General features: G+C 35.8%; 1 protein-coding gene across 2 annotated transcripts in view; it reads left to right on the forward strand.

The window, feature by feature from the left end:
* PDE3B (phosphodiesterase 3B) overlaps window positions 1–23702 on the forward strand; it is a 131316-nt gene extending 107614 nt beyond the window's left edge. For both annotated transcript variants that reach the window (XM_004613578.2, XM_055143402.1), the window contains 9 exons: window positions 4619–4767; window positions 6174–6311; window positions 7142–7253; window positions 9740–9853; window positions 12486–12685; window positions 14933–15136; window positions 16704–16865; window positions 19919–20165; window positions 21630–23702. In XM_004613578.2, coding sequence (XP_004613635.2) covers window positions 4619–4767; window positions 6174–6311; window positions 7142–7253; window positions 9740–9853; window positions 12486–12685; window positions 14933–15136; window positions 16704–16865; window positions 19919–20165; window positions 21630–21844 — 1541 coding nt within the window. In that variant the 3' untranslated portion in view covers window positions 21845–23702. The remainder of the gene's footprint in view (window positions 1–4618; window positions 4768–6173; window positions 6312–7141; window positions 7254–9739; window positions 9854–12485; window positions 12686–14932; window positions 15137–16703; window positions 16866–19918; window positions 20166–21629) is intronic.
* The last annotated feature ends 1433 nt before the right edge of the window (window positions 23703–25135 follow it).

Below are 25135 nucleotides of genomic sequence, written 5' to 3' on the forward strand. Positions count from 1 at the left end.
ATCATTACTTTTCTTTTTGACATATATAACATCTGATATTAGATAATGGTCACCAAAAATTCTTCAAACTCTTTTAGACTCCTCAGAATTGCGAGAAGATGATCTGGTAGAAGTCTAAGAAAGTGAGGCTAGAGATTGGCTCTATTGAAAAAATATGTTAAAGGGCCCGGTTCGATTCCCAGCATCCCATATGGTCCCCCAAGCGCAGCCAGGAGTTATTCCTGAGTGCATGAGCCAGGAGTAACCCCTGTGCATCGCCGTGTGTGACCCAAAAAAGGCAAAAAATAAATAAATAAAATAAAAAGAAAGCAATCCTCTTTAAATTCTTCACAGAAATATACAGGTAGGGGCCAGAGTGATAGTACAGCGAGGAGAGTATTTGCCTTGCAAGTGGCTGACCCAGGTTCTATCCCTGGCGTCCCATATGGTCCTCCAAGCTCTGCCAGGAGAATTTCCTGCCTGCAGAGCCAGGAATAACCCCTGTGCATCACCAGGTGTGACCCCCTCCCCAAAAGGAAAAAAGTATGTAGAGAGGTAGAAAACTTCCCTATTTATTCTTTAAGACTAGCATTATTACCCCAACATTTTAGCCAAAAGAAAACTGCAAACTCATCGCTTATGTATATACAGATAAAACCCTTAACAAAAACACTAGCAAACTGAAGATTTATCCCTTATGTATATACATATAAAAACCTTAACAAAACACTACCAAACTATTTGGTAATCTAGAAAACAGTTAACACCATGACCAAGCCATATTTATCCCAGACACTAGAGAGTAATGTAAAGTTTTAAAAGTAAGGTGATTAAAAAATAAAAATCGTCTAAATAGATGCAGAAAAGGCCCTGACAGAAATTCAGCACTCATTTATATTCATCAGTACTGACAAAGGAAATCTTTGAAAAACACAGAACAAACATCATCCTTAATGGAGAAAGAGTAACTTCCACACGATCAAGAATAAGATAAGGACTTTTGGTTTTAGCATATCTATTCAACTTTATACTGGAGGTTCCACCCAGGAAAATCAAAAAGCAAAAGAAATAAAGACATCTTGAATAGTAATGAAACAGTCCCTATTAATATATTAAATGATCACTTTGTGTAGACAGTCTCAATGAATACACACTACTAAAACCAATAAACAAGCTTCAGATTATAAGACTGATGTATAAAATTAACTATTTCTACATTAGTAAAAACTTATAAAATTAAGAGTATATTTTCATTCTTAATATATCAAAATGAAGTAAGAGTAACTTGAACAAAAGTGGGGGATTTATAAATGGAAAACGATAAAACACTGTTACTAAGAATGCGAACACCTAGTCATTTCATAATGGACTAGAAAACTTGGTATTGTCTGAAGAATGATTCTTCCAAATTGACCTGTAAATTCAGTGCATTCTTTCAGTAATGACAAGTTAATCTCAATACACAGAAATAAAAATGACTTATAATCACCAAAAATAAAATATTGGGGGTAAAAACAACCTCACTTTAAAAATTTACTGTAAAATCACTGTAATTAGCAGTGATATTGCAAAAGGATGAGAGTAGCGCATTCCAGAAATCACAGAAATCCAAAACTAAATTCTTGCATTTATGTTCTTTTTTTTTTTTACGTGAAAATAAAGGTATTAGAGAAAAAAACTAATCACAGGTCAGAGATGTAATGCATGTGTGGGGCACAGATGGATCCTCTGTACACCCTCGTGCATATGCACAGAATAGTTTTCTCACAAACAAGGCTGGGACAACTGAGTATCCACTTACTGAAGAATTTTCAACTCTTACCTCATCATGTACACAATATAAACTCAAAAGAGAGCATGAAACCCAAGTCTAATTATTAGAACTATGAAACTTGTAGGAAAACAGACAGATGGCCTCTTTTGTAATCTCGGGTTGAGAAAGGAAAGCATTCTTAACTATAATAGCAAAAGCACAATTCAGGGACAAAGTGATAACTTCACAGGCTGAGCTCGTGCTTTGCAAGGGAGGCCTGGATTCAATCCCTGTTTTTCTAAGCACTGCCAGATATGGTCCCCTGCAAAACAAAGCACAATTCATAAATGAAAAAAAAAAGACAAATTTGATCAGAGTGCAAGTACAGCCAAGTAAGGAGCTTGCCTTGTACTTGACCAACTTGGGTTTCATCCCCAACACTGCATATGATCTCCTCAACCTCTCCGAGTACAGAGCACAGAGCCGGCATTAAGCCCTGCGCACAGCCAGATATGGCCCCAAAACAAACAAAATAAAGTGACAAGTTGGGTTTTGTCAACATTTTTCAGAATTTGCATTTCAAAAGACACCAATAAAAGAGAAACTGCATATTGGGAGAAAATATTGGCAAATTATACATCAATTATCAGCACAAGGAAAAATTCAGTCTTGAGCAAAAGGTTTAGATATTTGGTGAAGGTCATGACTAAATGGGTAATACACATAATGGTTGATGATTATTAGTTATTAGGAAATGCAAATTAGTAATACAGTAACATTCTAACTTGAATAGCCATAATGATAAAATACCAAATGTTAACAAGGATGCAGGAAAATTTGAGCACTTGTTCATTAGTGGTAGGAATGTAAAATGGTGTAGCTACTATGGAAAACAATTAAGCATCAGCAGTCACCATCAATAAGAATCTACTTAACAGAAAACATCTGAGCATTTAAAAGGCTTGTGACTATCGACGACGTTATTCATGACAGTGCATAATTGGAAATGATCCAAATTTCCATCAACATATGATACCACGTGGATCAGAAGGGTGGAATTTTATTTTGCAAATAAAGGAACTTCTAACATACGCTACTGCATCTCTGAGCTTTAAAACACTACAGGTAGAAGACTGAAGCTCAGAAGTTTGCATATTATATAATTACATTGAACAAAATTCTAGTAAAGGCAAATTCAGTGACAATAACCCAGTTTTAGTCAAAAAAGGGATTCACTATAAATAGCATGAGGCAGTGATAGAATATTTTTGAGGGTGATAGAATATTTTACAACTGTCTTAATGGTTACTACTGAATGTACTAAAATATTGAATTACGTACTTAGAATGGACACATTTGTGGTACATATGTCTATGTAATAAAACTTTTTAAAAAAAATCACAACTTATTCTCAGTGTTTTCCAGATTGATTTCAACTGGTTTATTTAAGGGTGCTCATGTAATTAATCTCACATATTGGCAACTGCAACAGTCACCTGAAGGACTGATTGTGAATTTCCAAGATGGATTACTCTTGGATCTGTAGGAAATGACCAGAGCATATAAATATGAGATCTTCCATTTGTTGACTGGATACAAAGAAAAGGAGGCGATGGAAACTGCTGATCCAATTAATGACTCAACCCAGAACACAATTATATATAACTAATATATATTAATAATACTTTATACATAAAATATGTATATTATATAAAGTATTATTAAGGCCAGAGTAATAGTACAGGAGTATGGCACTTGCCTTGCAAGTTGCCAACCTGGGCTTGATCCTCCACACTCCATATACTTCCCTAACCACCTCCATGAGTCATCCCTGAGCAGAGTAAGGAGTAAGCCCTAAGCACCACTGGGTGTGTCCCCCCCCAAAACAAAACACAGACAAATGAAAGGTTTACACACACACACACACACACACACACACACACACACACACACATACACACCCCTTATTTCCTCTTTCCCCAATCACACCCACTGCTTATGCTGTATCTAATAAATCAATCATATGCTGATCCAAATTCCAGGAGGTTGTGGAGAAAATACTCTATTAAGGAGGAAAGATATTTGGATCATTGTATGACTGAAGCCTCATCATGAATAGCTTTGTAACTATCTCAGTGTGACTCAATTAAAAGTAAATATATAAAAAACTAAAAAAAATTTTTAAAGGAGAGATAAGAATGCATTTTAAGAGTATGTGTGGGATAAAACATACATTGTAGACAATTTCTGAGAAGCAACACAAGCATTGCATTTCTAAAAATCACTTATATTGTTATGTGTGATTGTAGTTTATTCTCTTTACTCTGTATTATTCTGTATTACTCTGTATTATGCTCCAGTTCATTTTACTGTCAATGTATTTTATAATACAGGATATTACAATAAATCGAATATAAGTTTATTTTTACATATGAATAAATGCTTTTTAGTTACTAGTGTTGCTTTTCTTTTCCAACTGATTTGTGAAAGATGATATATTGGTGAGAAAATTTCACAATTCTTATATTTAAAAATTTTAAATATCTTGTTCTTAGATATGAACATAGAATTCTCATATCCAAAACTCAGTTCCAAATGTTGAAATCTACATCAAATTACCTTTTAAAAAGAACTTCAAATCAATAGTCATTGCTTTTATCTCACTCCATTGTAAAGAATATTTATCACTTCTTTAATATAGAATTAGATACATCAGGTACATATTTGTGTTGCCTTGGAACATAAAGTATTGAGCTAAGTGGACTAGTAAGATGTAGCTTATAGATTTCACTAATCTAGATTGCCTTTCTCTGAATTTTTTATTTACAAAACTATCCACATAGGCCAAGTTTTACTCTTCTTCATCACTTTTTTTCTTTTTGAAAGGTGATGAAGATGCCACCATTTTCTCAAAAGAATCACTCAACTTTATAGAAGCTCAGCAAGAAGAGGAAACAAAGACGGACGATAGAAACTTATTTTTAGAAGGTGATAGTCACCTAACAGAAGATGCACAGAATGAACAACAATCAAATGTAAAAGATAAGCTTTCAATATGATTGATTTTATTAGGATGAACTATAGTTATTACTAATTTCAGTATTTTTGCCCAGAGTAAGACTTTTTCTATGTTTTAAAAAATCTCTTTACTGATAAGTCATTCTAACACATTAAAAGCAACAACAGCAACCTTGTTTTATAAATTAATTGCTCCCCCCAAACCTGGATGTTGTCAGTAGGACACTGAACTGAGGATACAAAGTGGTGAGGAGAGTTGTGGTGTGGTAGTAATCCAAGTATGTATCAGTTAGTATAAATACTGTTGTGTAAACCATGATACCCAAAGAAAAGTAACTGATTCTAAAACAAATAAATTGAAATACAGAGACATTTTAACTTAACTTCATCATCTGTTGAAAAAGGAGAAGATATTATTAACTTTTAATTTGAAACATGTTTTAAAAAAAATCAATTTTGAAAAAAATAGTAAATAATGCTGAGCTCAACATTAAAAAACAATTTTTGTTCAGTGAACATATTTTAATTATATATTAGATTTACTGCGCACTGTCCTGATATTTTCTCAAACTTATTTGCATGAGGGACATGGCTAAGACTATTAAAAACAAAGTAAGGGCTGGAGAGATAGTACTGTGGGTAAGGCACTTACCTTGTTTTCAGTCAATCTGATTTGATCCCACACACCCTGTATGGTCATTCAAGCACTGCCAAGAGTGATCCCTGGGCAGAGCGAGGAGTAAGCCCTGAGCACCTCCCAGTGTTGCCCCTAAACCATAAATATATAAATAAATGGCCAGAGAAATAGTATAAGAGGTAAGACACTCACTTGCCTTGCATATGGCTATACCATTTTGATCCTCAGTATCACATAAGTTTCCCTGAGCATCACAGCCAGGATTAAATCCTCAGCTCTGTTTGGCGTGCCTCCCACCCCAAACAAAGTGAATAATTATTTTTCTTTTCACTATAAATATGTATTTATAATGACATTATAATATAATGATTTTATATTATTTTGAAATAATGTAAAGTATTTCTCTTTTTAAAGTTCAAAACTTACCTTTACTGGAAGATCATCCATTTCTTTTGGGAAATTATCCTAGTAATAAATGCCAATATGAGAATGAGTTTCTATTATTCTTTGGTATCTATATATAATTTCCAGAATAAAAATAATTTTTTGTGTGCTTAGAAATGTTTTTGATTTAGAAATTAAAGATTATAAGTCTTTTGATTCTTAAGAGACAAGTTTATAGTTCTCGAAGATTATATTCTACAAAGAAATAGGCAGTGTTTTTACAATAACAATCGTAAAGAAATTTTTTAATGTTCAAGTTTTCTTCTATAAATGTGAATTTTAAAATACTTATAAAAGGGAGTGTTAAGTTGTTCTGATTTTCATTTTTTCCACCAAATAAAGGTTGAACAGGAAGCGTCACTGGACATGATTTTAGTAGAAGATTATGATTCATTAATAGAAAATATGAGCAACTGGAATTTTCAAATTTTTGAACTTGTGCAAAAGATGGGAGAGAGATCAGGAAGGATCCTCAGTCAGGTTTGTTCTTATCACTTCTTTTAGTTGTAAATTAAATTTTTCTTGAATTATTATGAAAAGCAAAATCTGAAAGTGTGTAGCATATATATATCACAAAAATGTGATGCTAATGTTTTTCATATCAGTGGTACTAGGTAAATGTAGGACCTCATGCATGCAGATTATGTACTTTATCACTGAGCTATGTCTCTGATCTTTTATGATATTGTTATGACTTGTTTTAATATTTAGGGCTAAATAGAGAAGCTAGGTAGAGTAGAATTCATGTGTTCTTGCACACATTATTAATAAAAAGTAAAAAAGGATCAGAGATATAGCTTAGTAACAAGAGTGTCTGAATATGTGAGGAGGTTTTGAGTTCAATTCTTGGCAGCACACACAAACGTTAAACAAGTGAACAATTTTACATTTGGTGCATGATATAGTAATATTTCTTTGCTTTTCTTTTTTTTAAAATTCTTTTATTAATTCACCATGTGGAAAGTTACAAAGATTTCAGGTTAAAGTCTCAGTTATACAATGCTCAAACACCCATCCCTTCACCAGTGCACATATTCCACCACCAAGAATCATGATATACCTCCCCCCTTCCCCCCACCTCCCCAGCCCTCCACCCCGCATGTGTAACTGGTAAATTTCACTTTCATTTCTTCACTTTTCAAGGGTGTAGGGTAGTACTGGTTTTGAAATATCATTATTGGAACTTTAAAGATGTAAACATGGTTAACATTCCTAAATGCAGGCCACAAAGATATATTATAAATATTTATAATAAAACTTCAAATAGAAAATCTGGTTTTTAAGATGAACTTTATTTTGATTAACTTTAGGTTATGTATACCTTATTTCAAGACACGGGTTTATTGGAAATGTTCAAAATTCCTACTCTACAATTTATGAATTATTTTCGTGCATTAGAAAATGGCTATCGAGATATTCCTTGTAAGTATTGATATCTTATTAAATTCAAACACTCAATTATGTTTTCTTTCATCAAGTCTTGAAATACTTTTTATATTACATATTTAAGTAGGATTTAAGCAGGAATTTTGAAAGAAAATCTATAGTCTAGATAGAGCTAACCAGTTATTGTTAATATTCTGGTATATATTCTTCAATATGCCTCATATATTACAAAATAATACTGGGATTAAGGTGCTTGTCTTACATGCAACCAGAGCTGGTTTGATTCCAGGCACAGAATATGAACACTGCCAGGAGCAATCCCTGAACACAGTGCTAGGAATGATGCTAGATTCCCGAGCATCCCAAGGTGTGGCCCCCAAACATCTACAAAGATCACATTTGATCTACTCTCTTAATTATGTAGCATACATCTTCCTATGCCAGTGATTCATCTGAATACCCTTTTTACATGTTGATATGACAAAATCTTTGAAAATTTGTTGCTATGTCCAGGATTCAAACAGTAGTTTTGGGGACCATTATGGAACATGAGGATTGGTCTTGGCAATTAAAATAGGGATCTCATGCTTGCCAAGGCAGATGCTTTTGCCACTAAGTCATGCTGGGACCATCTTATAAATACTTTGCTTTATTGCCTTTATCCTGATTTATGATATAATAATGGATATTTGATTTTACAGCATAATAAATTTCATGATAAAAAAAATACTGTTTTGCTTACATAAAAATCTAGGCTACACTTTTCCTGTAGTCACATTTTGGAGATTATATACAGATCAAATTATTCTTAAAATGACACTTCATGGTGATGTTTAATAATTGTAAACTATACATTTTAAAAAATAGTTGTGTTGCATAAATGGAATGTGTTGCTTTGCTCAAATATAAAACCAAGGGGAATGAAAAGAAAGTTAAGAATTGTTCATTTAGTTATATCTATTGGTTAAGAAAATAATGGATCTAACTTTTTTTTTTTTTTTTTTTGCTTTTTGGGTCATACCCAGTGATGCTCAGGGGTTAACTCCTGGCTTTGCACTCAGGAATTACTCCTGGCAGTGCTTGGGGGACCATATGGGATGCCGGGGATCGAACCCAGGTCGGCCGCGTGCAAGGCAAACGCCCTACCCGCTGTGCTATCGCTCCGGCCCCAATGGATCTAATTTTTCTAAAGTGCAGTTTCCATAGTAATAACAACAATGGTAACTACCCTATAGGGAATGATAAAATTTACTCATGTAAACAACACTATCAGAATTCATGGCATATAGTAAATGGTCAGTAAAAGATGATAGTATTAGTAAACACCTAGAGGACACTCAGGAATTACTCCCGGCATTTGCTCGGGGGACCATACGGGATGCCATGGATCGAACCCAGGTCGACCGTGTACAAGGCAAACACCCTACCCTCTGTACTATTGCTCTGGCTCCCTGAAATTAGCTTTAATCATTTGATTCATGAAATTTAATTTTTGTTGGAAAGATTATATTATCTATTACAGGTAAGAAGTAAAAAGTTGAAAAAAAATCTTTCCCAAAGGCCATAAAACCATAAAACATAAAGCTGCAGTTTTATGTTTACGTTCTAAACATTTTCATGTAATGGTATCTCATAAACTGTTACTTTATTGATCACATATTATGTATATTAATAATTAATTCTTATAGTAGGTCTGAGAAATACTCGTTTCTCATCTACTATGTATATGAGTATTGGAGTTAGGGAGTTGAAGTATCCAGAATTTTTAACTGTTCTCAGGACCCGAGAGAGAGTACAATGGGTAGGGCATTTGCCTTGCACCTGACCAGGTTCAATCCCTGGCATCCCATATGGTCCCCTGAGTACCACCAGATGTGATCCTTGAGCACAGAGTCAGGAATAACTCCTGAGCATTGTCAGGTGTTTTGGGTCCAAAACATAAACAAAAAGAACCCAAAATTTTTAACTGTTTTATATGCTTGTGTGCAAAAGGAAAAAGAAAATGTTTGTGTACATAGATCTCTTTCCATCATCCAGTCACTTTAAAAAAATTTGTGGTGCTGTTTTGAACCACAACGAATGCTGCTCAGTGCTTACTCCTGGCTCTGCATTTAGGGATCATTTCTGGTGGAGCCTAGGGGACCTTATGGGGCCCCAGATTGGCTGTGTGTAAGGCAAGCTCACCACCCACAATACTATTGCTTCAGCACCCATCTGGTCACTGTTTCCATATTATAAAGCCATAAAAATAGCAACCTTAACTACCCCAATCCCTATCAGTTAATTTTATCTATCCTGTCTTTCTTTTATCCTTTTACTGTTTTCATAGTACATATGAAAGTTTTTAAAGAACTTTTAATTTACCAAGAGACTTAAAATGAAGAACATGTATGAGTGGGAGATTATCCTAACCATGAATTTTATTTGCGAATATAGTGTGAATAGAAAATTAATGTACTTTTAAATGTTTTATGTTAAATATAATAGATGATCATTTTTATGTAACATTTTGATGACTTTAGATCACAACCGCATACATGCCACAGATGTTCTTCATGCAGTCTGGTATCTGACAACACGGCCAATTCCTGGCTTACAGCAGGTCCACAGTGATCATGGGACAGAGAATGAAACAGGTATTTCCTTCTACAAATGTTTAATTTTCTGATTAGAGGTTATACCTCTGTCATTTCATTATTCTGGTTGTTAATTTTCATGAGATAACTTTTGGTACATATAGAGTACCATATGCAAAAGTTTATGCATAATTATGACATGGAAATTAGGAATTCTACTACTACTGCAAGAGCTGGTTAAGAGTCAGTGTTCCTGATGACCTCTCAGTATCTGCATTGCAAACCATAATGCCCAAAAGTAGAGAGAGTGTATGGGGAATATTGTCTGCCATGGAGGCGGGGTGAGGGTGGGAAAGGTGGTGTATACTGGGGATGTTGGTGGTGGGGAATGTGCACTGGTGGAGGGATGGGTGTATGATCATTGTGTGATTGTAACACAGACATGAAAGCTTGTAACTGTATCTCATGGTGAATCAATAAAATTAAAAAGAAAAAGAAAAAAAAAAGAGTCAATACTCCTGGGTCTGCTGTTTCCTTTCTCTTCCCCATCCATTTTCCTAACTGATGCAGCTACTGGCTAACTATTATAATAATGATAGTCTTTCTCCTTTAGATTTTTGTTTATCATATTAGATTTATGTCAATTTAAAACATACAATTATTTTCACTAAGAAGGGGAGAAATTATGTAAAGTTCAATACTTTACATAATTACTTAACTTTGTAGGGGGCAATCAAACTCCTGTTTGGTGCTTGAAGGCCACTCCTGGCTGTGCTGCAATTGAGCATGGGCCTCTTTCATGCAAACCATGCACTGAAGCCTCTGAACTGTCTCTCCAACCCCTAATTAGGGGCTATTTAAATATTATGAAACTTTTGTTGGGTTTTTTGGGGAGGAAAGTTGGGTTTCTTGGGATGGGGACCACACCCAGCAATGCTCAGGGGTTAGTCCTGGCTCTGCAATCAAGAATTATTCCTAGCAGTGTTCAGAGGACCAGATGGAATGCTGGGGGCCAAACCTGGGTCTGCACATGGATGTCAAGCATCCCACCCACTGTACTATTGCTCCAGCCCCATAAATTTTTAACATGCCAGTTGCTTCCAAGTTTAATCCTCACCCGAAGTGTATTTGTACAAAGGAATTATAGCATACATGTTCTCACCTAGCTTATAAGAGGATAATAAGTGTATCAAAATGGAATTTTCTGAGGTACAAATATCTTACAAATGTTACAAAAGGACTGGAGCGATAGCACAGCGGGTAGGGCGTTTGCCTTGCATGTGACTGACCCAGGTTTGATTCCTCCGTCCCTCTCGGAGAGCCTGGCAAGCTACCTGTGGCATATTCAATATGCCAAAAATACTAACAGCAAGTCTCACAATGGAGACCTTACTGATGCCCGCTCGAGCAAATCGACAAACAACGGGATGACAGTGCTACAGTGCTACAAATCTCTTAAGAAATAGTACCATGCTAGGGGTAGGGCTGGAGCGATAGCACAGCGGGTAGGGCGTTTGCCTTGCACAAACCCACCTGGGTTCGATTCCTTCACCCCTCTCGGAGAGCCCGGCAAGCTACTGAGAGTATCTCGCCTGCACTGCAAAACCCTGCAAGCTACCCGTGGTGTATTTGATATACCAAAAACAGTAACAAGTCTCACATGGAGACGTTACTGGTGCCCACTGGAGCAAATTGATGAGCAATGGGATGACAGTGATACAGTAATACAGGGGGCGGAAACAATAGCATCCTTTATCCCCAGGTGTCACTAGTGATCACAATCAGAGTATTTTGTGTCTCCTACTAACACCTTTTTGGCTTTTGTTTGCTACCGACTCTAGTTAGTTTTTTCCTTCTTATATTTAAGATCCTTTAGCAATAATAGTGTGGTCATCATCAAAATACAAAACAGGAGGAAATCAATGATATTACAAGTAAAAAGCCCAAGACTAGTACGAAAAGGGAGTTTTCATTTGTAGTCAGGTATACATATGAAGTATTGCCTTTCCACGATCTGAAAATTATATTTTGAGAAGCATAGTTTGTTAATATAGTACACTCCTAAATATCTATGCAGTTTTCATGAAATTTTATTCTCTAGATTAAAGTGGATCCCAGAATGGGCAAAAGCACACTCACCCGATGCTAGAATGATGGGACAAGGGTGCAGTGGCGGGTAGAGTAGCCTCAGGTACAGCTGGGAAGTGCTTTTTGTGTTTGCTGACTTCAGGGGGGTTTCTAACAGGGAAATATTTTTTTCCCCAGAACAATCTTTTTTTTTTTTTTTTCAAAAGGGGACAGTAGTCCAAATAAGTGTGAAAACAGCTCTATATAGCTTTTTCCCTACTACTTCCTGTACCCTGACATTATATCTAGCCCTTTAAAAAGGCTTGGGAAATCAGAGATTTTACAATTATTATTAACCTCAGTAAAAATAATCCTTTCAGACCCTGTTAAGTCAGCAATTCTGGCTGATACTAACACACATTAGATGTGTTCGTGCTCAAGGTGTACTTCAAAATTCCTCTTCATCCACGTGTATATTGGAAACAAGATGCTATTATGTCCATGTTCTAATCATTTCTTGGGTAACTCAATAAATGAGATGATAACAATACTTATATGGAGTTCTCTCTGTGGTTGCACTGTGGGAAGTAATGTGTAATGCTCAGTTATTTTGTTTATTCCTCAGACTCTGATGGTAGGATTAACTCTGGGAGAAAGGCTTACATTTCTTCAAGAAGCTGCTGCATTCCAGATGAGAGCTATGGTTGCCTGTCTTCAAACATTCCTGCACTGGAACTGATGGCTCTATACGTGGCAGCTGCCATGCATGATTATGATCACCCAGGACGGACAAATGCATTTTTGGTAGCTACAAATGCCCCTCAAGTAAGAAACAACTCTTCCGGAGTTTTAAAACGATTTTGAAATCTTACCACCATCCTGTATTTCCGTCATCCTGAAGAATGAAGCCATACTTCACTTGAATGACATTATCATTCCATGCAATTAACTGAGTAGTAGCAGATGGCATTAGCACGTGTACTAAAAAATTACAGGCCAGAGCAATAGTACAGTGGGTAGTAACTTGTCTTGCAACGGCTGACCTGAGTTCCATTAGTTCCATTCCTGGCACCACATACTGTACCCTGAGAGCCAGCAGGACTGAGTGCAGAGACAGGAATAAGCCCTGAGCACCACTGGGTGTGGCCACAAAGCAAAAACTAATAACAATAATTTCAGAAAATTATAACTAGAAAAAATTCAGTAATTCACCGTTTCAAGAAACAAGGAATTCTCAAGTGTTTGCTATTTTTTGCATTTTCTCAAATTAAGAGTGACTAGATGGAAGACTACTCTTCTGCGAGGCTCTTGTACCTCCCAAGGCTGTAATGTGGAAAACTTACTAGTTTTGTTGTGGTGGTTTCTTTTTCCCATAAGATATGCACTTAATATCTCTTCCTGCTATATAACCTGTACAGGCCCATCAGTGGCTGTTTTAGAAATAAATGATATAAAACATTTGACTTTAGACTGATTTCATGGTGAATAACTTCCCACAGTATGTGTGCATATAAATACGTATATGTGCACATATGTACACATAAAATGTGCATATGTAAGTCTGTATGTATATTCATTTTTAATCATTACGGATGAACACACAGGTCTTTCCAGTTGTCATAGGGACCACTGCAAAGTTTATGTCATATCATTGCTTCAGAAAATCAAGGAGATAAGCATCTACGCTGAAATCTATACTGGTTGATTTTCACAATAGCTAAATCTGTTAACCTCTCAGGACATGAGAGGTTTATCTCTTCAGTGATCACATTCTGTTTTTTAACTGCCTTTGTCCACCAGAGGAGATGCTTTATGAAAACAGGGACAGGCTTTAATTTTATACCCAGCCTTATCTATTTTTCAGACTGCTTAATTTTTAGAGAGAGGTGTTAAAATTCTATAACCCAGTGAATTTTTTTTTCAAATTTTGGAGCCACTCCCAGTATGATGGTTGGGTCACTGCTGATAATGTTCAGGGGACTATGTGGTGCTGTGGATTGAACCCCGAGCCTACATCCAATTCTTGAGCCATCTCTGTGGTCTTTAATCTGGTGACTCTTAAAATCTGTATTCTGGAGCATTGGAGAGATAGTATAGGGGATCAAGCATCCTCCTTACCTGAAGCAGATTGTGATCTCTGGCATTGCATATAGTCCCCTGAGAACTGACAAGAGTGGCCCCTGAGCGTAGAGCACGGAGTGCTCTCCCCTCAAAAAAAATCAAATAAAATCTATATTCTGGAGGCCGAGAGTGATGAGACAATCACTTAGGGTCTTCCATTGGAACAAAGTGAAGAACAATGAATAGATCCATAACACTAGAATCAGAGAATTCATACTTTTACCATGTGATACTTCTCATATTTCCAATGATTATGCCAGCATGGGGGTACATGCCGTCTCTGATTCCCACCATTCCCTAACCCCCGACGTTATCCACACTTCCTCTGTTCAGTCAGTTTCCACCACTGATTCTAAACTACTTCACAGAAACATGGACTACAGAGAGAGTGAGCCTTCTATGCAGCTTAACTCAATCACAGGCACACCACATGGTCCCTAAACACTACCACAGGTCACTTCTGATCACTGAACCAATAGCTCCTGAGTTGGGGTGTGGCCTCAACCCCCACCACTCTCTCTCTCTCTCTCTCTCTCTCTCTCTCTCTCTCTCTCTCGCTCGCTCACAAAAAAGGAACAGAAATGTATCCTAAACCTTTTCTGTTCTCCTGACTCTTTTCAGAGTTTTACTGATTTAATGAACTAAATTTTGAGTACCAACTTTATATCTCTTGGGATGCAGCAAGATGTCTGCAAAGAAGACAAACTTTAGCAACAAATTATCCTTTCTCTTATGTCTCTATGTATGCTAGGAAGATTTAACACCCTCTGAACACTTAGTTTTCCCATTTACTAAATTCTTGCACCCCTCTTGAGGGGTTTTAAAATACTTGGCTGAATGTCTAGTATGTAGTAGGTACTGATTGTATGTGTCATTCCACCAGCTCTTCATTGTTTTATTATTAAAAGTTTAGTATCTTTGAGATGCCTGTATTATTTTTCTTATTTTTAGGCAGTGCTGTACAATGACAGATCTGTTTTGGAAAATCATCATGCTGCATCAGCTTGGAATCTGTATCTTTCTCGTCCAGAATACAACTTTCTTCTTAATCTTGATCATGTGGAATTCAAGCGCTTTCGATTTTTAGTCATTGAAGCAATCCTTGCCACAGATCTTAAAAAGCATTTTGATTTCCTAGCCGAGTTCAATGCCAAGGTTTGTGTGTCAATTAATTTCAAGATAGGAGATAGTACCATCAGGGTTACTGATAGAAGTTGTTTTTAGTGTTGTTAAAAGTAATAATACACAAAGTCATAATATCTGGTAAAACATACATGCCAATATTTTAAAAACAAAAACATTTTATTATGGCAACATCCTAAAATACTATTACTTGCTACATTTACTTTCTGACACATACTTATATTGTAATTTTCTTCCCATAGTGAAAACCGACTATATAAAAGGCATTTAGGCTTCTCCCTACTCCCAACCCAACCCCAGGAGAAGCCCATATTTTTTCGTGAACTCCCTCTCCTTCTCTCTTCACAAGTTCATGGTTGACCTTGGTTCAATTCCTGGCATTGCATTTGGTCCCCGTAAGCCTTGAGCAGCTCTGGATTTATTATTTCATGGGGCAGGGGGAAGTATTTGGGAGCAGATCCAACAAAAATATGCAGAGTGCCAAAAAAGTATTTTAAGAATTAAAAAATATATTTCTATGAGGAGAGTTCTACTTACTTTGTGATGTCTTGTTCTCTGAATGATGCTTCAACTAGTTAGGTAATGCAGAAGAGAAGTACTCTGCACTTTATACTTGGGAATAACGTTCTCCTTCAACAACTTCTGACTAGGATTCTGCACTATGTGCAGTCATTGTGCTAGTGAAGAATATGGGAAGGATAGCTTTGAAGTCCCTGACCTCAGGGAGCTCACATTCTTAAGCATTTTAAGAATAAAATACTTGGGTGGGAGGGAAACTGGGTTCATTGGTGGTAGAGAATGGGCACCGGTGGAGGGATGGGTTCTGGAACATTGTATGAGGGAAACACAAGCACGAAAATGTGTAAATCTGTAACTGTACCCTCACGGTGATTCACTAATTAAAAAATAATTAAGTATATAAAAAAGAATAAAATACTTAAGGGCCTGAAAGATAGTACAAAGGTCAAGGTGCTTGCTTAGCATGCAGCTATGACACTGGTTCAAATCCTGGTACCAAATATAGTTCCTTGGGCATTCCCAGGAATGGCCTATGAGCACTGTTAGGTGTCAGCCCCAACAAAAAGAATTCTTAAATATTTTGTGTTACACATGAATTAGGAAATCATTCTCAGTCAGAATTTAAAACACAGAAATCTAAGACTTGTGTTACCAACTATATCATGTTCCCCTTTAGCAGCTAGAAGTAAATTTTCTTCAGTGTTCTTTTCTTGAGGTATAAATAGTTGCAATTTTTATGTGATTATTGATGTTTTGCGCATATATATGCTTATACATAAAATCCACAAAATCCTGTGGTGCTTCCAAATATTGTAAGAAATATTAAAATCATTTGTCATGTTTTTACAGCACTGTGCTTGCACTGATGCAAAATTATGACATTTCAGCAGCAAAGTTAACCTTTAGAACTCCATGTTCTGATACAAACATTAAAAGATATGCTGCAAAATTCCTTCCTGTCTTTTAGAACAGAACTCAGTTAAAATAATTTGGTAAAAAAAATTAGTAACAATATTGATTTGCTCCCAGAACCTAAAACGATTCTGTTTTTCCAAAATAGGCCAACGATGTAAACAGTAATGGTATAGAGTGGAATAACGAAAACGATCGCCTCTTGGTCTGCCAGGTGTGCATCAAACTGGCAGATATAAATGGACCTGCAAAAATTCGGGACTTACATTTGAAATGGACAGAAGGCATTGTTAATGAATTTTATGAGCAAGTAAGTTGAAATATGAAATTGGTGGGATTTATATCACTCTTTGGGATTTAGATAACTATTTTCAATATTTGAAATCTGAGTGACTTTGCTCAATAGAATTATTTAGAATAAGTTTGCATTTCTCTAGTCTTAGTGTGTTCTGAACTCTTTTGCCTTTGCTACTAAAATGTAAAACAACACTGAAAAAGAAAAACCTTTTATTGCCGATCTGGAGTGGAATGAAGATGCTTGAATCTCTTTCAAGCCTGATAGCCTTTAACCTAGTGTAATAATTTTTGGATTAAGTAGTTTTTAATTGATGCAGGGTACACTGAGATTATATTTAAGAATATCAACTCATTTTGAATGCTTCTATAGAAGATTACCTTTGAGACCTCAGCTGAGTAATAAAATCCATGTCACAGAATAAGAACTTAGAAGGACTAGGAGCCAGAAAGGTGATACAGCGGGCAAGGCTGTATGAGTCTTGAACTCATCCAACTTAGTTTGAGATCTGCACTATATGTGTTCCCCTGAGCACAGACCCAGGAGTAAGCACTAAGCATCACTGGGTGTGTCCCAGAAACCAAACAGAAAGGGAACTTGGACTAGAAATAGGGATATCATAAATATTTTATAATTTGCAAAGACTAAAATATGGCTACCTTCTCTTCCTTTCCCACATGGTTTTAAGTCTTCGCTTTAAAATAGTCCAAGAGAGAGAAAGGTGAGGGTGGGGGGCGGGGGAAGAGAGAGAGAGAGAGAGAGAGAGAGAGAGAGAGAGAGCGAGAGAGAGCAGTGTCTGTCATAAAGGCAGGTGGATGGGGGAGGGGGCGAAACTGGGGACATTGGTGGTGGGAAATGCACACTGGTGAGGGGATGGATGTTGAAACATTATATGACTGAAACCCAATCATGAACAACTTTGTAACTGTGTATCTCACCGTGATTCAATGAAAAAATAAATAAATAATCCTACCATCTTGAGACTGTCATGTCACCCTTTGTTCAATTTTGAGGCGTCCTACAATATACATGGACATTACTTTCTCTACATACCTACCATCTCATTAATTTCAAAATATAAAATACATCTTCCTGACTTTGGGATTGCATTTCATGAATATCCTTATATTCAGAAAAGATCAAGATATCGACCAAGGGATGCTTTTAAGACAGCATTTTTTCTTTTTTAACCAAAAGTTGCCAAGATATATGTCTTTTAGTTACCTTTGGCAAACATCCAACACATGCATACTCTTCTGTTTACCTTTTCAAAATACCATATAGCCTCATCAGAAAAATACTGATATTATTATAATTATAAAGAAGTATCCCAAGGTTAATAATCTACTATTCTGATACAACTGAACTATGTTGTATGTAATTTGAGGCACCAGATGATTAGAAATATTTTAATTTAGGCTTGTTCTTCAGGCCTGTGTTTGCCCTTGAACACATAATCTCGCTTGCTTCTCTATGATTCACTGCTTACCTGTTCCCAATCTGAAGCAGCCCAACAGTTCTCTCTTGAATACACACTTCTCCCTTTCTCCTCAATCACATCTTTCAAAATAAATTTCAATAAAAAATTTCTAGATTGCAATAATCCCATTCTCAGTGGAGGAGGGTTCCACACCTGGTTAGGGGCTATTCCTGACCCATGCTCAGGAATGACCGCATTTTACACTAAAACAAAAACAAAGAAAAACCTGTGAAGTTATAGAGTCCTTTGGATAAACCCAACTATTTTTCTTTTGAAAGACAGTAGTTTTTTTTTCTTTTGAAAAGAAAAAGCAGATCTGTTAGAAAGTTTCTTGTTTCCTGAGGTGGTAGGTTGACTCATCAGAGACAAGCGATGCTAGCCTGCATTGGGAAAAACTCACCCCCTGCCTCTGAACCTAGGGATTTTATACTGTTAATTTTTTTGCACTATTATTTTCTATCCTTATAAAAACTCTGTATGACAGGAATTCCAGTTTTTTAAATTACTGTTCTTCAGAATTGTATTGGGGGCTCTTTCGGTGTCAGGCAGATGAAGCCCATTGTTGTTACTGTTTTTGGCATACAGAATATGCCCTGAGTAGCTTGCCAGTCTCTGCCATGTGGGCGGGGTACTCTAGGCAGCTTGCCGGCTCTCTGAGAGGGATGGAAACTTTTAGGGCAGCCTCTTCTGTTCTTCAGAATCTGTGGTCGAGTTATTAGTATCAGCAGGGCCTAAAACCCTCATCTGAACCACCGTAGCCTATAGATCCATATCTGTTTTAAACATTAACTTTTTTTACTGGCTTAGACTCATTAAAGGATTCTACTATAACTAAAAAAAGAAAATAAAATTTTTTGCAAAATTTAACTGTTTGTTTGAGGTATATCTAAAACATCAAAATGTTTCCATTATATTACCTATCCCTAAGACAGAAATGATATTTGAAATAGAAATTTTGTAGGTTGTTAGTAAATATTCTGGTAATTATTTTAAATACCGTATATTTTTCTTTTCGATTCCTTCATCCCTCTTAAGAGAGCCCAGTGGGATACCGAGAGTATCCCCGCCCACACGGCAGAGCCTGGCGAGCTACCTGTGGTATATTCGATATTTCAAAAACAGTAACAACAAGTCTCACAATGGAGATGTTACTGGTGCCTGCTTGAGCAAATCGACAAATGGGACGACAGTGCTACAGTACTATATTTTTCTTGTTAAGTGAACATTAACTATACTGGTTGATTGGTGGGAAGAATTAAATTGAAAGACTACTTTAGGATTTCTCCATTATTTTCTAAAATATCCTTAGATCATTTAGATCAAGTAGATCATTTCAATCTACTTGAAATGATATAGTAATTAGGACTCATTGATACTTCTTTATGAACTATCTTGATATGAGAAAGTGCTTATCGAAAAACCTAAGATTCTTAGCAGCAAGATTTAGTGGTTCTTTAAACAAAAGTATTCTTTCAGGGACTGGGAAAATAGCTCAGTCACAGAGCACAGATCTTGATTCCTTGTACAAAAGATAACAGAAATGTTCTTTCAATAATTAAGCTTGTACTTTTGTTTTTTAAATAATCAGGGAGATGAAGAAGCAAATCTTGGTCTGCCCATCAGTCCCTTCATGGATCGTTCTTCCCCTCAACTGGCTAAACTTCAAGAATCTTTTATCACCCACATAGTGGGGCCTCTGTGTAACTCCTATGATGCGGCTGGTTTGCTTCCGGGTCATTGGATAGAAACAGAAGAAGATGAGGATACTGAAAGCTGTTGTGAAGAAGATGGTGAATTAGACACAGATGATGAGATAGAAGATAATATAAATTCTAGTAAGATTATAAAGATAATTTCTGTAATGCCATTAACTGCAAACGCCCAATTAATCTGGACTTGAACTTTGTTTCTAAAGTAGATTCAGTAGTGATGTCTCAAGTAGTTATAATCTAAATGTCCCGATTTAGTAATTTTAAATAACTACTTTGTGGTGCTTGTTACTAAGTTAAAACTGTCTTAATTTTTTTTTTTTTTTTTTTGCTTTTTGGGTTACACCTGGCAATGCACAGGGGTTACTCCTGGCTCTGCACGCAGGAATTACTCCTGGCGGTGCTCAGGGGACCATATGGGATGCTGGGAATTGAACCCGGGTCGGCCGCATGCAAGGCAAACACCCTACCCGCTGTGCTATCGCTATAGCCCCACAAACAAGCTCTGTTAGCGTAAGCAGCCATCTCTTAAGGGGATGGCTCCAGTAGAAGAGCCATAAATGCAGCACAGGCAGTCAGTACATCTGAGCATATGTGAAGCTTAGGGTGCTAAGAGCTAATACCTCACTCTATCCCCACTAATCTGTTGTTCACATAGCCTTGGGAAACAAAACAGTTGGGGGAGACTGAAGACATATCTCCCTCAAGAGTTGTGTAGCATTATGAATTTGCTACCATCGGTCATTCACATACCCTTGGGAAACAAAAGAATTGTATCAGGCCAAAAACATATTCCCCAGTTAAATAGCATTATGAATTTGCTACCAAACCATAAGCACACTTTTTCTATACAAAACAATGAGTTTAAGGTGAAAATGAAAAGAATATCTATCACCTTTATAGATGTAATGAAATCAGTTTTTCAAATAGAACTGAAAGTTTATATATAACTAATTCTATTTTTGGTTACTTATATGCTATACAGGACAATACATAAAGAGCTTCCCCTTTCCCAGTGTCCTATTCAGCATTAACAGAATGGAGTGGAAATGTCATTATCATCTGTCGACTTAAAAAACTTGATGGGCTCTGAAATACTATTTTCAGTTTACAATTTTGACAATTGTGTTTAACACATAAATTGCTAAAATATATTTGCTTTTAACTCTGCATTACTCATTACTATTCATCATGTGAAATTTCAGTACCATCCTCCCCCGCCCTTCATTCTTACCCAATCTACTTGAATCCTCTTCTTTGCCTTTGTATGTATGTTGCAAGAGATGAATCCAGGGCCTCGAATATGCAACGAAAGTGCTCTGCTAAGAACATACCCAGGGCTTCTTTGTTTTGTTTTGTTTAATCCAGAAAATGTTAACACTATCTGCCATATACATGTTTGGCTTCTTTATTTGCTTGTCTAGGTATGTCCTCTAGAATATGAATCCCAATAATGCATCAATATTTTAGCTTATGTTTCAAACTATAATCCCAGCACTCAGAAAAATGCCTTGAGATATAATAGGCATTCAGAAATTTTGTTGAATGACTGAATTACATTGTTATGACTATTTGTTCTAAATTTCACAGAACCACAAAGAAGAAAAGGCAGACGACGAATATTCTGCCAATTAATGCACCACCTCAGTGAAAATCACAAGATATGGAAGGAAATCATAGAAGAAGAAGAGAAGTGTAAAGCTGACGGGAATAAACTACAGGTGGAGAATTCTTCCTTACCTCAAGCAGATGAGATTCAGGTCATTGAAGAAGCGGATGAAGAAGAGGAGAGACAGTTAGAATAAAGGAAATGGGCATATTGAAGAAGCGCACAGGGCTGTGCCCAGTGTCAGAAACCCCTGCCTAGAGTTCACTGTGCTGACTTTCAACTGACCATTCCTGTGTGGACTGGCCTTCATACTGTGAGAGGATCGTTGCTGTGCTGGCAGTTTCCCCACTTGTACGCACTTTCACCACATGAACTAGAGAATTCTTAGAGTTTGGCTTCAGTTGTCTCATGCTGCAAAACGTTACCAAATGCCATCACTGGTATAAACATACTTCATCACAATCCTGCTTTGCTGGATAGGACGCTCGATATTTCAGGAGAGGTAGTTCTAACTAAACATTCAAGTGACTTACTTTTCAGAGTAGCCAGAATTCTTTGTTTCCATAAAAACAGGATTCATGTTTCCAGTGTGTCTTTTATGTCTTCGAATGCTTTAGAGAGAGAAAAAAAGTTTGCACCTATCCAAAAAGGAATTCAGTTTTGCCTTTGTAAAGAGCAATTCAATGCAATATACTGTCCCAGCAAAGCTTTTCAGTTTACCCAGTGACCTTTGTTATATTTAACAAAATCCAGGTGCATCAATTCCTGATGCTTTTTACTGTTGTGTATTGCCAACTAAGTGTATTTTATTTCTGTTCAGAGTATTCTGATGTATCATGGACATCAGAAGTCTGAATTCCAGTCTTACTATATCCCATGGTTGAATTTTAAAGTTGTTCAGGTTTAACAAAGAAGGAATTTTATTCTTTAGTCAAAACTGTTCTTATTTTTCTTGTTTCTCAGGATTCGTATTTTTAACATTTAATATATAAACACTGAAGATTCATCACAAGGAAAAAAGTCCTAATATCTGTTAACTTTTTAAGAAAATAGCCCTGTTTTCTCTTCTTTGATATATTTGAAATAATTAAAGTCAAGGCAGAAATGAAAAGAAACTAATCCTATCAAAGATAACAAAAGAAATGGCGAGTGGTAGGGACACATACATTGAATAATTGGAATCTGTGCTTATCTCTAGATCCATAGCTTAGGTATCATGTTTAGATTCAATGGCTAAATGTATCTTTCTATTAATTTCCTTCCGCCTTTATATTATATTATAGCAATGAGCTATGACTAACTACTTCTAGGGCCCAATTGCAAGTCTGATTTCTGAAATAAAGAGGAAATAGTGGGATACTTATTTTACATAACAAATTTACATATTTTAGTAAACATTTCATATGAAAGCACAGTAGCCACATTATTAAGATAACTGCAAAAGAAATGGATCGTATTTACAATGTTTATAAACTTATTATGTTCAGATATATACCCAACATGTAAAAAAAAAAATCAGAAGACAAAAAGAATAGCAAAAGTGATAGCAAGATGGTAGACTAATTTTCCATTATTTGTGGAGGCCATATTATATTTTGGATCTACGTGGCTTCTGTGGTCAGTGAAACCATTAATTTTCCAAGGTAGTTCCTGTGATATCAGCAGGAATTTTAACTACCTAGAATATTTGGCTTATCTGAAAGGTATCAGTTAAAGATCTATTAAGTTTGAGTTTAGATACTGTATGGTATCATGATACTTAATGAATCACTAAGCTTTATTTATTAGACACTTAAGAGTTCCTGCTGCTTTTGCTACCATTGCCATATCATTTGTAAACCGATTCCACATTTCCAAGTAATAAAATTTTAACTAATTTATTGAGTTTGCACTTACAATGTATATATCCTGTGCTTCTATATATGATACAATTTGCATCCTATATTAGTAAACTTTTCTCTCCTGCAAAATGCATAAAATACGTGTATGAATTCACACATGTGCATGTATGCATGAGACTCGTCTATTTTATTTCATTAAAATTTTGTATTGGGTTGTTTAGTGTTTATTTTTATTTTCTAAAAAACTATTATATTTATTAAACATAAATATAATAAATACATATTTATTTCTAAAAAATAATCATTAAAATACTATTACTGAGCACTCACTTTTAAAGTACACAATCCTTAAATTACTTAACCTTAACCATTGCTGAATAACTGGCATATACTAAAATAGTTCAAACCTAAAAAGGACTTTCATTGAGACAAAATTCATAAATTATAGGAAACTGATCTATATTTAAGGTATATAAGAGCTTTAGATGAAATTTTGTTTCTTTCTTTCTTTTGGGTCACTTGTGGAGCGGAGGGTTTAAGTGTTGGTTTGGCTTTTTTGTTCCTTTGGTTTTAGTTTTTTGTTCCTTTGGTTTTAATTTTTTGAGCCATACCTGGTAGTGCTCCGGGAGTTCTCTTGGCTTTGTGCTCAGGGATCACTGCTCACAGGGCTTGGATTTATTCCTGGCAGTACTGGGGGACAAGGATCAAATCAGGATTGGCCATGTGCAAGGCAAGCGCCTTAGTATGTCATCCCTCCGAACCGTGATGGAATCTTGGGAAACTTCCATCCTACCTCAGCAGATACAACTTGGTTACTACGGAATATGACTGTTTTGATAATTTTCATCATGACTTTGCTGTTTTAAACTTTAGACATAATATTTTAATGATATTATGTGTGTGATATATTTTCCTCCATGAAAACCTAGTTTTAAAAGTTATTTCATAATTTTGGGCCATTCAGATTTTGAGCACTACTAAAATTCTGAAATTAAAAAATCCTGGGGGAAAATGCTTAAGCATAGAAAAACTTTCAAGGTCAAATTTAAAAATCCCCTGTGAATTATATAATCTTATATAATCAAGTATAAGATTATACTTGCCAATCCAAAATTTGCAACTATCAGACAGGATAACCAACATTTTTGCATGATTCTGAAAAATAACATTTATGTAGTTCTCACAATGTTGTCACTACTGTTAAGTGACTACAGATTATATTTTATTACTGCAACTCTTAGCAAGTAGATTCTGTATTATCTCTTTTGCAGGACAAACTTTATGAAGAATATGTGTTTAAAATACCTAACCAAAGTCTGAAAAGGTGCATTTAAAATTTTGTATAACTGTAGAGGAAAAATGGACAAACCCATAGTTGAGCTGAAGATTTAAAACTGATTATTTTAAAAGAACAAATATTAAACTTTAAACAGCATAGTAAGCAGGTTTGAAGAAATGACTACCATGTTCTTTGACCAAAAAGCAATTCAACTATAAATTTATAAAAACAAAAGTCACTGGAAAATATGTGTGTTTGATAGATTTAAGGTAATTCTAGGATCAAAATATATATATATATAAATTTGACATAAGTAGAAACTAATAAGACATTCATCTATACTACATTCCAAATTCCTGAGCTGCAA

Source organism: Sorex araneus, chromosome 6 (assembly GCF_027595985.1).
Source record: "Sorex araneus isolate mSorAra2 chromosome 6, mSorAra2.pri, whole genome shotgun sequence".
NCBI classification, from domain to species: domain Eukaryota; kingdom Metazoa; phylum Chordata; class Mammalia; order Eulipotyphla; family Soricidae; genus Sorex; species Sorex araneus.